Source organism: Papaver somniferum, chromosome 10 (assembly GCF_003573695.1).
Source record: "Papaver somniferum cultivar HN1 chromosome 10, ASM357369v1, whole genome shotgun sequence".
Lineage (NCBI taxonomy): Eukaryota > Viridiplantae > Streptophyta > Magnoliopsida > Ranunculales > Papaveraceae > Papaver > Papaver somniferum.
The window spans coordinates 158,972,340-158,991,898 of NC_039367.1; the positions used below are offsets into that span (position 1 = coordinate 158,972,340).

General features: G+C 34.5%; 1 protein-coding gene across 1 annotated transcript; it reads left to right on the top strand.

Moving 5' to 3' along the window:
- Positions 1-11,003: 11,003 nt before the first annotated feature.
- Positions 11,004-11,762, top strand: LOC113316701. The gene has a single exon (XM_026564849.1). The coding sequence runs from the start codon at positions 11,004-11,006 to the stop codon at positions 11,760-11,762; it is 759 nt and encodes a 252-aa protein (XP_026420634.1).
- The last annotated feature ends 7,797 nt before the right edge of the window (positions 11,763-19,559 follow it).

The following is a 19,559-nucleotide window of genomic DNA, read 5'->3' on the forward strand; positions in this document are numbered from 1 at the left end:
ACTCTCCCAGAATCTCTTGAAAATAGCTTTGAAAGTTAAACAGAGAGTATGTGTCCTGGTTGGACTTTGATCTATTCTCCCGGTCATTCCATCCCAATTGGTTGGGTCCAATCGATCGTAACAGACTTGTTTACTCAATTACAGCCCATTAGTAGCAAATACAGCAATTGAATCTCCAAAAATCACGTCCAAAATTCGATCACCAAATATGCCAGTGCTGTAACAAGTCTTCCCGCCAAAAACCCATTTTTGAATTTTGAGAAGGAATGCCCCCTATCCTCTGATGGGGTGCGAATAGCAAGTGGGGTTGAAATAAAATTCTTGGGGTGGAAATAACCAAATCTTGGGTGCCTTTAGTAATTTTTCTTGGATGTTTTCCGGACTTTTCCGGGGTTCCTCCGGGGTACTTATGGGTGTCTCCAACATACTTCTGGGGTGCTTTTGGTAGTTATCAACGGAGGTCCAAATGCCGCATTTTTAGCCAATTTCGCCACAAAGCCTTATTCTTCCAAAAACACCTACAAATAAATAAAATAACCAAATAAGTACGATATCGAGCACCCACAATATATACAAATGAGCTATATTAGACACATAAATGCGTCTATCAGGCTTCAAGTATCCCGACGACTATATTCACTGACCTATTTGTACTCGCAAATTCAATTGGGAAGGGTCGAATAATTTTCGAAAAAACCTATTATTAAAGCCTTGAACCTAGAGACAACATTCTTTTCTTCACTCTGTTTTACAGTCAATTTTCCAACAATTAATTCTTTGAATTGAAGCTCTGACTCTTCCCCCCAGGGATATCGTTCATGTAAGGTAGATTAATGATTCATATGCAAAAGTTTCTGTTTGTTTTGTTGTGTGAAAACATTTGTGAATCTATGTGGACCAGTTCTAAGCAACTTGTTTTATGTCTAAAAGAAATATTGAGAGGCATTGATTTTCAAATTTATCAACACAAGTTTCGTGGGAAGATTTCTAAGCAACTTGTGTTGATAAATTTGAAAATCAATGCCTCTCAATATTTCTTTTAGACATAAAAGTGCATTAATTTTCCGCATCAGCCTCATCGGTTTCTCTAGGTATAAATATTAACATTTTCCGGTACATCCAGATTACATCGTAAATGAGAATCTCGCAAGGAAAAAACATCATAAATTTACATTTTTAGAGGACAAAACATTATGCTAACAGCTTCTTGTTGGTGCTGGTGCTATTGAACCGCCACTTGCTTCAGCTATCATGTTAGTTGTTGTTGTCGATTTGAAAATCACAGTTCTATAGCAGAGATGAGGGAAACTATTGTTGTTGTTTGCATTATGGTTTCTTTCTTTCCTTGCTACCACTACTTATATAAGGGTCAGATTTTGTTCAGAGTAGTTGATTATAATTTTATTTGAGGGATATTTTGACTTTGGGTCACATAAAAGTGACCAGAGTTGTGTTTGGGTCAAGTGAAAATTTTAATTAGATTTTGGGTCATAGGACCCTGGTTGACCGTGTACGAAGGTCCAATTACCCTTGAGGATGATTAAATGTACCATTAATTAACCTAAGTATGCTTTGAACATCATATTATGAATTAAATATTGTGTTTTTTTGGAATTTGATTTATTTTTGGGTGTATTATAGTGTATTTGCTTTTATTTTTTAAGGGTTATAAAGTCATAGATTTGCGAACCTACCGAACTTTTAGTTCGGTTTGTTTCACAGATTTGCAAACGTACTGAACTGCTAGTTCGGTTTTTTCCAGAGATTTGTGAAAACACCGAACTTTGAGTTCGGTTGTTTTTAGAGATTTGCGGACGTACCGAACTCTGTGTTTGGTGTGATCTGTAACTTGGAAAAACAATCAAACCTATAGCTGGATAGAGCAATTAGACTAGCTTTGGGTCATTAAGAGTTCTATAATTTAGTTAAAATTGGAAAACAATAAAAACCAAACAATTTTAGTTGTAATTAAAATGCCACACCAACATAACAAACAAAGGTTGAGGGTGATACTAAAGCTAAATTTCAAACATACTAATACTCAATATAAATATTGATAGCACAAGGTATTGAATATTCGAAAAGAACACAAAAGAACTTCCTAAGAACATAGAAACGAGCTTCATATTTGAAATTCTTTCTTTTCCACCTTCTCCATTCATTTTAAGATCTTTTTACGGTTTCATCGAGTGTTTCACCTTTAAGTCGATACCGCTTCATAATTCGAACTAAACCAATAAATTCATTGACCCTATCGCTTATCTTTCCAAATCGAATAAATAAGGCTGCACAATCACGATTATGGGGGTTTTCGGTTTCGAAGCAGAATTTCTCATGAATGTTTCCCTAATAACTCTGACTCATTACGCCATTCATTCGTCGTTCTTCACCCCTATTAGGATAGTACACTACATAATTTCTGCAAAAAGAAAGATCTTCATCGAGTGTAAATTTTTGGCGTCGAAGTGCCATTTTTAAGAGGTTTGATATGAGCAAGTTTGTTAGTATATATAACAGAAGTGGGCAGGCAACGACTATTTTTTTCAAAATAAAGTTGTGGTTTCTCGACAAATGTGCAATGCATCTAAAGTTCGGTTTGCAGGGTGATTTTTCGTGGTAACCGAACTTTGTTGCACTTTAGAAAATTTCAGTCTTAACGTCTCTCTTCCCATGGTTTCCAAGCAGCCTAAATCTTCGGCAATTAAAAGTCTGGTTACATGCTTAAATTGCTAATCAACCGAACTTCATTCTCCAAAAATTCGGGTTGTTCAAAAATTTGCGATATAACCGAACTCATCAATTAAAAAAAATCCAAAATTACAGAAAGATATTGGGTTACCTGGTAAAAAATGGCAGGTAACCGAACATTATACATGACAATTTTAGATCAACTGTGTTGCTCGTTCGGTTTCCTACAAAAAAATGAAAGGTAAGCGAACTTTCGGTACATTGTAACTGGTTTTGGAACAACAAAGTTCGGTTACCTGTCATTTTTTTACCAGGTAACCGAATTTTTCTCTCTGTAATTTTGGGTTCTTTTTTTTATTGATGAGTTCGGTTATATCGCAAATTTGCGAACAAACTGAACTTTTGGAGAATGAAGTTTGGTTGGTTACGATATTTGGCCTACTAACCGAACTACCTTACTTTGTATCTACAAAAATTTAATGTAATGAAACACAAATGAGTCTAATAGCCAAACTAATCCTTTAAAACACAAATTAAAAACCAAATTATCAAATTCCTTTACTAACCCACAATACCATAACTAATTTGTTGGAAGCACACGAACATAAGAAAACAAACTAGCAAATCCGCAATAAAAAAGTTTCTAAGTATAAGAATTCAAACTACCATCCGCAATAAATTTTTTTCTTCTAAATATAAGAAACCCATAAGATTGTTGCAATCACTCATTCACGACGACCACTACGAGGAACTCTTGTATTCTTGTGTTTAGGAGCTTTAGCTGGTCCTTTGTCACTAGGATTGTCCTCTCCAAAAAAAGAGGTTGGTCCCAAAAAAAATGGTTCTTTAAGTTTTTGCCTACCCTAAAAAGCCCAAGTCCAAACAAAAAATAACTACAAACAAAATAAGCCACTAACGTATGTATCCATTGAAACAGGGAAAAATTAGGCGCATGCCAAAAAAAAAATATTCTCATTGTCAGGCCCACAATTAATTTTTAGTTCCGTGACACCTATAATTATAGGAAATTATTAAAAATGTCTGCATGACGGGTTATGCATCAGGGGTATAACTGGTAACGCAACTTGGATATAACATATTTAAAAATCCGAGCATTGAGATTTTACAAATTTTATATCGTTGGAAATCTTTTTAAGAGATCTACGCAACGAGTGCAAACAAGAATATCAAATTTTTGTTTTTCACGAAAAAATCGGAGGTGATCATCATTTTAGGCAAAATTTTCGAAAACTTGATACATAACCATTATGCAGCCACCAAAAAAGATGCATAACACATTCTGCAGATGCATAACGAATTATGCAACCATTTTCTCCACTGCATAACAAATTATGCATTTGGATAACAAAGTTATGCATCTATAACAAGTTATGTAACCATTGTTTTGGTTGATTTTAGTGCGTATATAAAAAATTGATGCATTATGCAGTATGCATCCATATTTACGGATGCATATCAGGTTATGCATCTATTTCCTCGATGCATAAAAGATTGTGCAACAATTTTCTCGATGCATGATACATTATGCAGTCATATTTTCGTGACAATTTTTTTTTCTTGGTTTCAATACTAACAAAAAGTAGCTGCATAACGTGTTATGCAACCATTCTCTGTACTGCATAACAATTTATGCAAAAAAAAAGGTCGCATAACTTATCATCCACCTACAATAATAGCTGCATAACGTGTTATGCAATCATTTCCAGGACTGCATAACAAGTTATACAACAAATTTTTTTTAGATGCATAATACCTACAACACAACCAATCATGAGAATCTGAATTCTGGTGCCAATGAGCGAGAGACAATTTTTTTCTCAAATGACAAACATTCTTGCATACGTATTGACAATAAAAGCTAAATGCGGTGTAAATTAAGCAATCTTATCATGGAAGTATTTGTGTAATTAGGACAAATATTGCAGTTACAACATACTAGAATAAGAATTATATCAATCTGCACATCAGTAAATCACTGCATACATGCAAATAAGAAATGAACAACATGGAATGCACAAAAACCGCCAATTTTTCCTCGTACACCCAAGGTTCGCTTGGACGACAAGTCAAATGAAACTAACATCCTAAACAAAACCGCTTACATGTCTCCTACGTATCTTCCCTGTGTGAAATAGCCAAGCCCCAATTCCTCCACAAGAGCATGTTGCTTCTCAAGTTCCTGGTGCCCAACAAAAGTGATGAGCCTGTGGCTGTCCAGTGTATTTCCCCTGTATAGACACAAAATTATGAACCATGAGATGACAACAATTGAAAATGAAAATCATACTTGCAGCCAATTTATCAGCCACTAAATATGCTTCATGCATACGTGAAACCGGACATATCATAGTTGAACCCAATTCCACTAAATATGAGACACTGTGTGTATCTGGAATAAAAGAATCTCATCAGCACAATCAACTCCTAAAAGAATCATTTGTTTTAATTGATGTAATTGCAGAAGAACCTCAATAAATCGGGAATTCAGTGATTTAAAAGCTCAAAAAATGAACAACCTATCGCCAACATCATCACTTTCCTGTCAAGCACACACAAAAAAAAAAAACCTTGCTCGTCATAGTCGATTTCCAATAGAATTGATATCCAACGACGATCCATGTCTTCTAGCACCTTCAGCAACCCACCGGTAGTCACCATCATCATGATCTTTCTCCATCAATTTTTAGATCTGCTATTTAGTTCGCCATGAGAAAAAACATCTTTTCTGATTTTCTTCTATTCCTTCTTCTGGTTATTTTCTTATTTCTTCCTTGCTTTGGATCTCGAGAGACACAAAGAGAGATACAGAGAAGAGGAGATTGAATTGTTAAAAAACGGAAACAAAATTCTAAAAATTCTGGATTTAGGAATAATTTTGACAGAAGAAATGGGTGCGTTCCTAAACCTTTTTGTCGGTGGGTTTCACAGTGTCCAAAATCTGGAAAATGGGTGTGGTTGTAGTTTTCACTTGAAACAAACTAGGCTGACATTGGCATATCTGTTGATGTCACGGAGTTTTGATATCAAAACTAGGCTGAGGATAGGATCCCTGTTACCTGTATCATGGGATGGGAGACGCAGAATCTGAACTTTCATATAACCAGGAGTTGAAGATCTGCAATGTGATGGGTCTGAAACTGAAGACTCATCTTTTTAACAAATGCTTCATTTGGTCCATCAATGCCTTCAAAGAACGAATGGCATGGAAGTCTGTGTTCATTCCTAATAACCAGGTCCAACATCATGATTCTACCAAGGAAAGCCTCTGTCATTTCAGAAGCCTTTAGTGATTTGGACGCACCTTAGCTTTCTAGGCGTGGATATTCATGAATGTAACTGCACAAACAATACACGACATTTTTTAGCTCAAGTATCTAAAGAAAATCAAAATCAAGTATTCAAAGTGAATTGCAGCGTGATATTCCTCGCATACCCACGTGAAATCACTATGAATGGATGATCTTAATAACACTTATCACGAAGTAACCTGTTTTTGAGGCATACCATAAATTTTTGAGGCATACTCAATTTGAGCCCAACCTTGTGTATTTTACCTAGGTTCGGCTGATAACTTCAGCCTAACGTATGCCGAGAAACATTTTGGTATTCCTCGAAACAGATTTCATCAGGAATGCAAGTAACACTATCACTAACTTGCCATCTAGGAACAGGCCCCAAATAAGTGGGCTAGGCCCCAAGCTAGCCAGGTAAATTTGAGGTCCCTAAACAATATTTTCGAAAACGGAAAATGGGACATTTGTCCAAATATTTTTAAATCACGGTTCAAATGGATGAGTAAAAAATAGTTTGGGTGAAATGGCCAAAAAAAATAGCATCCTAGCTTAAATTTAAAAAATATCAAGGATGAAACTGGATACATCCTGTGTAAATTAAAAATAAGAAAAAATATTTGAAAAATGGCACGATGAAATTGGTTACATCGTGCCTATTTTTACATTTTTGTCCATTTAAACAGTATCAAAATCTAACTGTCCATTTCACCCCGGAATTGTTGATTTTGATCTTTTTAACCAATTTTTTGTTTCGAAAATTATGCAATCGTACGTCCGGTCCAATTACGAGCAGCACCTAGGCGAACACTCCTAACTCCTAGATATGCTGGTCAAAAAATACGGTCAGTCAATGCGGCCGTTAGATGAGAACATAAAATTGAAAGGGTTAATTTGCGTTACCTCCCCTGAAGAAGATCATAATTTGAGTTACCTCCCCTACAGAACAAATATTAGTAAAACCTCCTCTCGTCACTTTTTCCATCCAAACCCGGTTAGCTGAGAAGATCATAATTTGTACGAAGCAGCTGACTCAGCTAACCGGGTTTGGATGGAAAAAGTGACGAGAGGAGGTTTTACTAATATTTGTTCTGTAGGGGAGGTAATTCAAATTATGATCTTCTCCAGGGGAGGTAAACGCAAATTACCCAAGTTGAAATCAACCGTTACAACTTATCTCTAAACCAAACAGGCAGACCAGTAACCCTTATAAGCTGGTATATATATAAGTATCAAGGAATGAACCCTAAAGCAAATCGTAAGCGAAATTAGGTTGAAACACGGTCTGTCAAATAGTAAGCTGCAGCTGCTAGATCAAATCATGAAGTTGATTCCTTTAACCCTTATAAGTACCATAAACCCTAAAGCAAACAACAACAACAGTTTACCTCTTCTCTGATATATCTGTGATTCTATCGACGGCAACAACAAATCCATGGCAGAAGCAAGTGGCGGTTCAATATCTCAACTCTGACTATAAGGTCTGTTAGCATAATGATTTGTTCTCTCAAAATGTAAATTTCTCTCTTCATTTTGATACGGAATTCTCATCCTATAAGGTCAAAAGAAGATAACGATATAGATCCTAAGGTCGAAAGTTTCTTCTCATCAAATGAGGATCACCATGTATCAAGACCACCACTCCAAATCCGATTCTCAAAGAGAAATGAAAGGGGAAGAGACCAAGAGTTTATATTCTTAGGAAACTGTCATTTGTAAGAGCACCATATATAGAAATTTATGACTTTTCCTCTATGTGTGAATCAATTTTACCAAATAAATAAATAAATTGATAAATCACAGTTTTATTTATTCATAAATAGACCCTATAATCTGCATCTACCAGAGAGTTACAAGTTACATCTCACTTATATAAGCAGGAGCATATTGATAGCCACCCACCTTGTAATCTGAAAAATGTTTTATTTAGATATTTTTATCTCCAAAAACTGATGAGGAAAATAGATGCACATACAAGTTAGCTTGTAAATATAAATGTTGTTCCACCACGAAATTTGTGTTTGTCAATCTGAAAATCAATGCCTTCACAGTACTTCTTTTAGACAGATAGGTTGCTTAAAATTGGTCTGACTGGATTAAGAACCTAGCTTTGATAAAAACACGGCTGAAAATGTTTTCACACAAGTACACTGTACACAACCACATCAGAAGCCTTGGAGTTGAATTGGCTGGTCAATTGCAGTTTGCAAGACTAGTCAATACTCAAGGTGATGCTACGATGCAAAGAATATTACACAAACCAACTAAGTATTCTGATTACCTAATCGAGGAAAAAATTCACAGTAAAATGGTTTTTCATAAAATCTTGGGCTCGGTGCAATTTTTTGATTAGGAGTTACATTTTAGGTATTTAGGCACATTATGATTTTTGGTCGCTACAAGGTTGAAGTTAGGTGACCTGATGACAAAATTTGAGTTAAGCAAATCGTTTCAATCACAAAACATATATATTCGGCCATGGTGATATCTCTTTGTGATTTAGGTAAGCTTTTTAGGCCCGAGAGTAAATTTTAGATCGTGAGTCATGGTGCAGGCTTCAAGTGATCACTAGGATTATAGGTTATAATAATGGCAGATTTAGGCCACAGTACATAGGGATTTTACTGTTCACAGGATTATATATAGGTTATAATAAGTGAGCTGAACCAACTAGATGCCCACAAGATAAGCAACAGCCGCCAGATCAAATAGTAACCCCATTTGACTGTTCAAGGCATCTTGCGATCAAACTAGGTTGAAACACGGTCAGTCAAACAGTAAGCTACAGCCGCCAGATCAAATCGTAAAGGTTAAATCAAGGTTTATAACTTATCTCTAGACACAATGGGGGAGATGTCTTCCCTTATAAATAGTAGTAAGAATGAAACAAAAAAAACCCTAAAGTAAACAAACAAACAACATATACCCTCATTCAACGGCGGCAACGAAATCATGAGTGGCGGCAACAAAATCATGAGTGGCGGCAACAAGAAGCTGGTAGCATAATGATTTCTCCTCTCAAAATGTAAATTTATGTGAATGTGGTAGTCTTTGAGTTCAGCTTGGTGTATGCTTCATCGACACCACTTTCTCGGCCAAATCTTAATTGGATCCGGATAGTTCATTGGTTACTTATATGTATTGTGTGCTGTGCCCTATGAAATGAAATATTTAAGGAGCATAGGGTTTCAAAAAGGGGATTGAATTAGGCTCCAATTGTTTCCTTCAAGTTTCTCCACTCTATGATTTGCAAGTCCTGTAATCACTATGTTGCTTGATAAATTAATCTGGCATATGAATTCTTCACAATCCTGCAGTTCATTCAATATTCGATAATCTGCCATCTAGTGAAGAGATAAATCCAATGAGATCCACCTCGACTGCTCATTCGTATGAGTCATTATTTTCTCTGAGAAAAATACGGTCAGTCAAACAATAAGCTTCAGCCTTTAGATGAAATCTTAAAGTTGGAATCGACCACTCTAAACTAAACGGTCAGGTGTCTGACCCTTATAAGTAGTGCTTGTAAGGAAGCAATGAAACCCTAAAAGCAAACAATAGATCTGTGATTCTTCTCATCGACGGCAACAACAAGATTATGGGAGAAACAAGTGGCGGCGGCGGTTCAAAATCAGCAACAACAACAAGTTAGCTATTCACACAATGATTTTACCTCTCAAAATGTAAATTTCTTTGTTCCTGCATACTGGATTTAGGAGCTGATGCTGTGACAATTCCAGTAAATCAACTCATCTCTCGTATCTAGATCTTCCGCACCAAATCTAAATTCGATCTGATTATGATATATGCATAAGAAATAACATAAACGAGAAAATTGAAAGTTCAAATCACAAAAGAGACGATATAGGTTGATGCGGAAAATAGATGTACATACATGATACAAGTTTCATTATTGGGAACATTACGTGATATCCCTGGTTGAAGAATCAGAAGAGCTTCACAATTCAAAGAATTAGAGATAATTTAGATTACGCAATGCAACTAATTATTTTGATCATGTCGTTGGTGAAAGAATTCACAGTGAAGCATTTAAACATATAATTCTACACAATTAGCAGAAAATTAGCAATGATTATATTGCCTGTGGAATACAACTGCAAAGTCGTTAGTGAATTTTTCATCTATCCAATTTTTTTATTAACATATCTACCAGCAATTGATTTGATTTTGTTTCTCAATCGGATCTTCTCTGCTCAACAGATGTCTCCAATAAATTAATCAATAACCTCGTATAAGAAACACAACTTTGCATACAGGGGACGTTCAGACAAATAACAAACCTCGTATAACCTCAGATCAGATTACCCACTTAAGGAATATTCTCTTATGGTTTGAAGTCATCTCAGGGCTCAAGATTAATTTTAATAAAACCGCCTTAATTCCAGTGGGACAAGTCGAGGATGTTCTGGGGTTTGCTAATTCTTTTGGTTGCAAAGTTGAGGAATTCCCTATCTCTTACTTAGGCTTGCCCCTAGGTGACAAGTATTACTCTGCTCACAAGTGGGATGTGGTTCTTGAGAGTGTGGAGTCGAGGCTGACTTCCTATTCCTCTTCTGATCTCTCAAGGGGTGGTAAGTTGGTGCTAATTCAAGTTGTTCTTCAATCCCTCCCTGTTTATATGATGTCTCTCTTTGTGGCACCTGCTGCTGTTATCAATAAGTTGGAATTGCTCTTCAGGAACTTCTTGTGGATTGATCATGAAAATGCCCACAAAACACACTTAGTAAACTGGGAACTGGTTACTTGTTCCAAGGAAAAAGGTGGGTTAGGAGTGAAGAAACTTAAGTTCATTAATAAGGCTCTTATTATGAAGTGGCTTTGGAGATTCGGGTGTGAAAAACAGCTTTGTGGAGGACAATAGTTGCTGAAAAATACGGTGAAGATCTGTTAGGGTGGTGTACAAATACCTCCAATCAGCCATATGGTTGTAGTGTGTGGAGGGGAATTCTGAAGTTCATGGAGCAATTTTAATCTAATTATAAGATGAAGGTGGGCAGTGGTGAGAGTACTTGTTTCTGGGGTGATCGATGGCTTGTAGATGGTCCGCTTAAAACACAATTCCCCGCTGTCTATGCGATTACTTCGTCAAAGGGCGGGACTGTGGCTCAAGTTCGAACAACTGTAGATGGTGAGGTTTGGTGGGACTTGGGAATCAACAGAAGAGTTCAAGACCATATGGTGAGAGAAATAAGCTCCCTCCTTAATTTGCTTGACGGTTTCGTGCCGGAAGATGGTAATGAATCCGATTATAGAGTATGGTTGGGGAATAAATCTAATGGGACTTTTACAGTGAAGTCTTGTTACCTGTGGTTGATCTCTGACTGCCCTTCTCCGGAGAGGTTCATACATCCTAAAAAGATTTGGTCTAAACATTGGCCAACGATTGTTAGCTTCTTCATGTGGGTAGCAGGCCTGGAAAAGATTTCAACCCAAGACATGATGTGTAGAAGAGGATGGTATAAAGAATGGGTGAATCATTGCTACATGTGCGTGCGGGATGGCGAATCAGCTAAGCATCTTCTCATCCATTGCGACTTGGCCTGGCGTATATGGGGTCTTTTTCTCATGGATTGGAACATCAAATGGGCAACTCCTCCTGATATTACTTCTCTCATCTCTAGCTGGCCTGTTAGATCTAACTCGAAGAGGAAGGTATTGGTGTTGAAAGTGCTCCCGGCCGCTATACTTTGGAATTTTTGGAAGGAAGGAAAGGAATCTCAGGGCCTTCCAAGATATCAGTAAGGAGGTGATGGGTATTGTTGAAGCTGTGAAGTTTACGGTGGCATATTGGCTACATAATAGGGGGGTGTTCAAAGGTATTTCCATGGAGCAATTCGTTATCAGCTGGGATGAGGTCATCTTTCAACATCCTTAGGGATCTTTGTATTCTTTCTGATGGATGCGTGGATTGATTGTTTTGTATGTGTTATTTGGTCGTAGGCAGTCGTTGTCGTTGGTTGTTGTGGTTTTGGTCCCAGGTGGTTTTTCTGGCCTCCGTTTTTTTTCTTTTGGTCGAGTGAGCCTTGGCTCATTTTTCATGTACTGTGGCTCTCTTTCAATAAATTTTAACTAGGGATGTCAGTGGGTACCCATTACCCGGAACCGGAACCGGATCCGGTAGACTTGGGTTCAGTTCCGGGTCCTAAAGTTGGACCCGACGGGTAATTACCCGATTGGACCCGAATCTAAACGAGTCCAAACGGGTAATACCCGTTGGGTACCCGCGGGTATCGGGTACCCGTTTATTCATACTTTTATTCATGTTTTTGCTAGTTTTAGCTTTGATATTTTACTCGTTTAAAATTTTTCTCTTACATTTAATCTTTATTTAGTACATTAATAAGAAATAATAATAATTTTTATAAAAGTTATTTAAATCCAAGCCAAAAAGAGACAAATATTAAGTTTTTAAGGTTTTTTTAATAGTTTTCTTAAGACCCAATGGGTACTCGAGACCGGCGGGTACCCGGGTATTTAAACGGGTCCAGTTCTGGGTCCACAAGTGTAGGAACCGGACTCGGAACCGTTAGGATCCGGATCCAACCTTTATAAGTAGAGTCCGGGTCCGGGTCTAGTGATACCCGGGAGGACCCGGACCCGTTGACACCCCTAATTTTAACATATCGATCAAAAAAAAAAAAAAAAAACTAGGTTACGTAGTAACGTAGAGGTCATTGTACAAAAACAACAAACCTTGAAATTTTCGGGAATTTGACAGACTTTACGTCACTTAACAATGATCAAACTTGAGGTCATTCCACAAAAATCGGCCAGCAAAATTTGTATCAGCAATGGGTTATTGGGCATTTTGGATCGCCAAGTACAGTCAAATTTTGTAACGGAAATTTCGTGAAACATTTTTCCGGCCATGGAAAAACAACATTTTGTTAGCAACCTGAATGTGCATCTATTTTCCGCATCAACCTCATCAGTTTCTCTAGGTAAAAACATTTTCCGGTATGCTCATATTTTGTTAACAATGGATCTTTTCAGAACTAAAAGAAGACAAAGAACTGTAATTAATCAATTTATTTATTTGTTAAATTGGTTCACACACAGTGAGGAAAATCCATTAATTTTGTTTATACGGTGCTCTTACATATTATAGTTTTCTGAAAATAAATACAAACGCTTAGTCTTTTCCCCTTCCATTTCTCCCTGAGAATCAGATCCGGCTTGCTGTTACTACTAGAGATTTTGTCGGAGATGGTTGTATTGAAATGTGCTGGTGATTCTATTTGGCTAGAAGATGAGAATCCCGTTTATGTTAGTTCTTCTGGAATACATATATTTCAATCAGATCGCGGGAACAAAAGAAAGATACGAGAGCAGAGCTTATAAGAATTAATTTTATAGATACTTAAATTACGATCGTGAACTTCATGATAATCACACAATCAAACACGCAAGAATAAGTTTATACGGAGTATCTGGGATCGCAAATCCATCATACGCCGATCATGTTTGGAGTAGGAATAATACCTTGTGGAGGTCATGCTTTCTCTCTCTTGACCTTATCTGTAATGAGTGGTCATTTCTTAAATACAATAGTAATGGTTATTGTTTCCCTTTCATAGGTAGAGAGAGGACCAGGTTCCTAAGATTTTAGTATTAGACATTAGATCTCGACCGTCCATCAAGAAAGAGCATAAATAGGATACTAACTCCTTATATAAACCATGGATTAGATATTTAGCAATATCCTAAATATAACCAGATTCTCACATGGGCGCAATAGAGATAATTATCACAATAGAAATTATTTTACATTCTCCCACTGGTCCATGTGATAATCTATAAATGGTTAATTTCAGGAAACATAAGGCGCGCGTAATTTCTAAATAATAACTTTAGTGGTTAACGTAATACCTTGATCAAATAAGCTATTCATGCGAGTCATAGCGGTTGCACATTGTCTTGTTATCAACATGTTCCCTTCCATGTACCACAACATAAACAACTTATTCAACTAGGCCTTTAAGAGGAGTATCATAATGGTCCAGTGATGTCTTTGAGAAAGACGATTTTTGCAAACATTCATCCATTCACATAAATGTATACTAAACATGGATACAGAAATAATTCAGAATAATATTAATAAGAGCTCAATAACTGTTCAAAAATAAGCACATAAAGTAGCTGAAAATAATCAATTACTCCCACAGACCTGAGATTTCTTGATTGATACATATATACTCAAGGTTCATGTGTTTTGTTCCTTTTGTATCATATCGTGCTTTAAAGCTGCGAAACTAAGACGATAAATTTCAACAATGTCGAGAAAAACCATAAGTCTCTAAGTATCGAAGTCATTAATATTCAAACTCAATTGTGGGACTAGTATTAATGGATTCTTCCTTTATAGAATCCATTCATCCATAAAAATTGAAGTTTGAAAACCCAATAAACTCTTGTTGGGTTTGCTAACTAATTATAAGACAGAAGTTAAAATAGTATCTCAAAATTCTTGATAGCTTTCTTGTAATTTGTTCTTCGATTCTTTAACATATCAACAACTTGTTATAAGTTTCATATCAGAATTAAGACGTAATGAAGATTAAATTTATATCTTCTATCAAACATGAAATAAAATCTGTTAAATATGTTATTATCTCAAAATTTCTTGAATATTCGATATATGCCTTATATGAGAGATTTATTAATCCACATGATATTACTATCACATGGTAAGCTTCATTCATATCCTTTAATTCAAAAAACTATAGAGATATGCATAAAGTCAAGATCACTACTCGTAGGTAGTACGTCTTAACATACAAGACCAAGAGAATGAATTTCCCCCACTGATCTTGAGGTATATGCATAAATCTGTAATAATTTCATACAGAACTTGAAACATTTATAGTTCTGTTGAATTTCATATACCATTATGGGAGGATGCTCAAATTTCATACTTTGACTTTTAAAATTTGTAGACTAAAATTTCTCATTAATGAAGGCTACGTTCACATTTAATTAATGCAAATCTTAGGTCATACTGAGCAACTAATAATACTATGAAAATTCTGAATATATCTTTCTTTGACACGATAGAAAAACTTATTTATAATCAATGCATCGTTTCAGAGTAAAATCTTTGGCAATAAGTCTTGCTTTATACCGTTTAAAATTGTTATTACAGTCGTATTAGGTCAGAAAGACCCACTTTCATACAACTGATTTGTGCCTTTCGAGCAATTAAACAATATCCGACAGTTGACTTTCAACCAATGATTTTTGCTCACATAGCATCAATCCATTAATCAAAATTATTACACATAATATTTGTGAACCTAAAACCGAGTCTTTGCGATTCCATATCAAAATGTAATAAATTCTCTTAAGAAAATCACTGAAACAACATGAATAACTTTCTTTCAATCTATGTTGAGACCTTCTTAATGCTGGTTCATGTTGTTATCAAAAAAATTCTTTATTGGCATTAGTTATATTATGGAGTATTGGATCAGTAATTTGTGGTCTTTCATTATCTAACATTTTGATAATGAAGATTCACAATATCTGTAGAAATCTTAAATAAAGGGATCATTATCATGATTTCTTGAACAGATATATCCACGTACTCCCACTGATTATGCCATCATTAATAAATTTATATTTTCGATTTCAATAATTCCCATACTACGGTTAGAACATTAATGAATACCATTTTGATTATTTAAGAAAATCAATGATCCAGTAATAGTTTTCAAATCCAATTTTCATTCTTTGGAATGTAAGCCATCACCTCCAACTGAAAAACCATAACTTAAATTTGATTTAAATTAGGTTTCCATCGTTTCTAGTCCAAAGTGTGTCTTTGAAACTGCTTTACTGGAAATCTATTTAAATTACACAGTTGCAGAAAGAACAAACATCCACAAATGTATAGCCATTATGCATGGATTATCATGCTTCTAACCATTTTCATAAAAGTAAGATTTTAGCCTTTTAATATACACTATTATGCCAATGATAAGTTGGCCTTGTGTATTGAGCAAAAATTCCAAACTTTTGAAGATATTATGCAAAAGATTTAGGATATTATCCTGTTTTGTCATACCTTTCACAATATTCACCACCTTTGTCAGACTTTATGATTTTCATTTTATCTATAATTGCCTCTCAATTTCAATAATGAATGTTCGAGAAAACATCCACAGATTGGGATTCATAATGCAATTGGTAGATGTACAAAGTAACGCGAAAAAAAATTCAGGTGATAAACAATTTTATCTTCCAAAAAATGGACCATTAAATAAAAATTTTATCAACAATTAATAAGAACAAAAAACTGAAATTTATAATAGAGATAAATGACAATTAAGCTTACAATAGTTACATACCTTCTATAAGATTCTCCTCTGGGTAAAAACCTTATCAAGGAACAATGTGAGACATGAAAAACATTAGTACATATTTTACCTTCTCATACACACAACATTATGTTTATTTAACACCAGAACTAGAATCACCTGTGGGAAACTCACATCCTAAAATGTATTAACAAACTCCAATAATTCTAAATATGTTCAATCTAATATAATGTGAGTTGTAGTCACCTGTGGGTGGCTATTATTTCACATGTATATGAAACATTCAGATAACCTAAATGCTTGTTTAAATTTGTGAACCAAAACTACTTGTGAGTAGCATTGTTCTAATACTTAAATCAAACTAAGAGGACTCAAGATATACAACACTTAAAGATAAGAATTTAGCATCACTGTGGCGATAACTAAACAATCCAGCAAATATGTAGAATTGCAAATATCACACTAGCTTTTCTTGTGACGTTGCATGGTCCTAATCAATGATATGGACATCCTTGATTTGATCATAAAATTAGTCGATTATAAAGAATTATGAGTAACCCTAAAACATTAATCATAAACCTTTACTCAAAGGCATGTCATCATACATAAATTGTAATAATAATAACACCCTTTAATTGAAATGTCCAAACATAATGAACTTTTCGTAAAACAAAATCGAGCATTTAGCAAGTCTATAAGTATAATTCAATAATGAAATTTCGTTGAAGAAAAATTCTTTGATGCATCGCTCATTTAAATATGATACAAATTTAAAGATCATGATAAATAACGGATATAAGATGAATTAATATGAAAGGTGTAAATAGTCAACGAGTATCATTTTCAGAAATATGAAGAAATTTGTCAAAAATACAATATCAATTTCATAGAGGATGCAATAAGTTTTGGACAACATAATAAAAATATTCATGAAAATATGAAAAAAAATCGTAATAGGTTACTCAACTCGATAATGAGTTAATTTATGTTAATTTTCTTTTATGCACTTTTAAGAAATAAAGTTTAATCATGTGCCAATTATTTAATTACCATAATGTATGATCAGATATTGTACACTTCAATGTTAACTTAAACATGTGAACTCAAATTACCCGTGGGTAATTGTTGTTCTAATACACTTAAGAAAAACAATATTATAAGCACTTGACATAACAACGATTATGACTGGAAAAATTATTTGACATCACTGTGGTGATTGCCAAACAACTCAAAAATAATGCCATAATAAGTACTAAACCTTGCCTTTACGTCTTGGCGTATTCGTGCTTACAATAAAATTATTATTATTGTTAAGACAAAACACTCTAGTATCACTGTGGTGATAACTAAAGAATTATGACCTAGGAATCTAAAGCACAATAATTTTATACGTACAACTGAAATTATCATTAACATTGGGAGAAAAGTGAAACATAATACACTAGACACCCTCAAGATTCAAATCAGTTCATATCCATATGATCAACAGTCATATCAATCAGTGTTTTCTTAAATATGTGAACTCCAATTTCCTGTTGGTAAATTTTGTTCTAATATATTTTAGAAAATCATGATTACAAGCATTTGACAAAAATTTTGATCATTACCAAAAGTGATTTGACATCACTGTGGTGATAGCCAATCAACTAAAATAATGTCATTATCACATGATGTCGATAACTACTAAACCTACACTTTACGGTTTGCAAATTCATGTTTGTAATAACATTAAGATTATACTGAGATATAACACTCTAGTATCACTGTGGTGATAACTAAAGAGTCCCATAATAATTTTAAGTATAATCCCATAAAATTTAAAGAAAAACAATAATGCGAGAGAAACTATATCATAACGCACAAGCACACACACAAGCCATATCATAATGCACACACAAATTTAATGGTGTCAAAAAATGGTTTTGAACATAAAATTTATAATGAAACTCGATAAAAAATCGTGTTAGTGTTTCGATAAAGCGGAAGCGTAAGTTAATTTACAATAAAAATTGGTTTAATTAGTATTAAAATTAATACTGTCTCGTTATCTTAATATTAACTAACACATATACATGCCCACAAGAAAATATTAATGTTTCCAATTTTTAATGTCTTAATAACCATTCACGTGATGAAAATATTATGTTTATCTTCATATGCTTTGGAGCACTTATTGATTCATGCCATAAAGATATAATGCCCAATAAATATTTTCTCATTTATATCATATCTCCAATTTACCTCTTCTTTCACATACAAGACAAGTAGAATATATGGACTTTAGTGGAACAATTATGCATGTTTATGAAAACATGATGTCGACATTCTCCCATTTCATCAATCATCATTATTACGTTCATTATTACCTCATATGCTCATTATATGCCATTGTTTAAAAAATAATATTTTTAAAATGATTTCTTTTATTTACATGCCAAAAATAAAACCATTAGGCCAAAAATAAACTCAATAAGCAAGATATATTAACTTATTTACATGAAATAAAGGGTAGGACATTATTATTAAATTAAAATATATTTTCCTCCAAAATTAAGTAGGTTATTAATGTTGAAATATATTTTCTTCCAAAATTAAGAAGGTAATATAAAAGTATACAAGAAAATCATAAGTGATAATGGCCACAGGATCTTAAATTTTACAGTATACCATAATTTTCAACCGATTTGATTTTGATGAGAGATTAAAAAATCAAACATGAAGTGTGAGCATGATATGGGTCAAGATAATTAGATGTGAAAAGTAATGCAATTCCATAAGAACGATTATGTTCACAGAAGGGGAAAACCAAATATATCAAACCCAATTTTATTTTATTATTGCATATGATTAGCGGACGATCATGAGTTCTAAACACAAGCTCTAGATGCCAAATATAAGAATTAATTTTATAGATACTTAAATTAGGATCGTGAACTTCATGATAATCACACAATCAAACACGCAAGAATAAGTTTATACGGAGTACCTGGGATCGCAAATCCATCATACGCCGATCATGTTTGGAGTAGGAATAATACCTTGTGGAGGTCATGGTTTCTCTCTCTTGACCTTATCTGTAATGAGTGGTCATTTCTTAAATACAATAGTAATGGTTATTGTTTCCCTTTCATAGGTAGAGAGAGGACCAGGTTCCTAGGATTTTAGTATTAGACATTAGATCTCGACCGTCCATCAAGGAAGAGCATAAATAGGATACTAACTC

What these genes read in the sequence shown, in the direction of transcription:
- LOC113316701 (XM_026564849.1), top strand. Translation starts at nt 11,004, where the DNA reads ATGAAGGTGGGCAGTGGTGAGAGTACTTGTTTCTGGGGTGATCGATGG.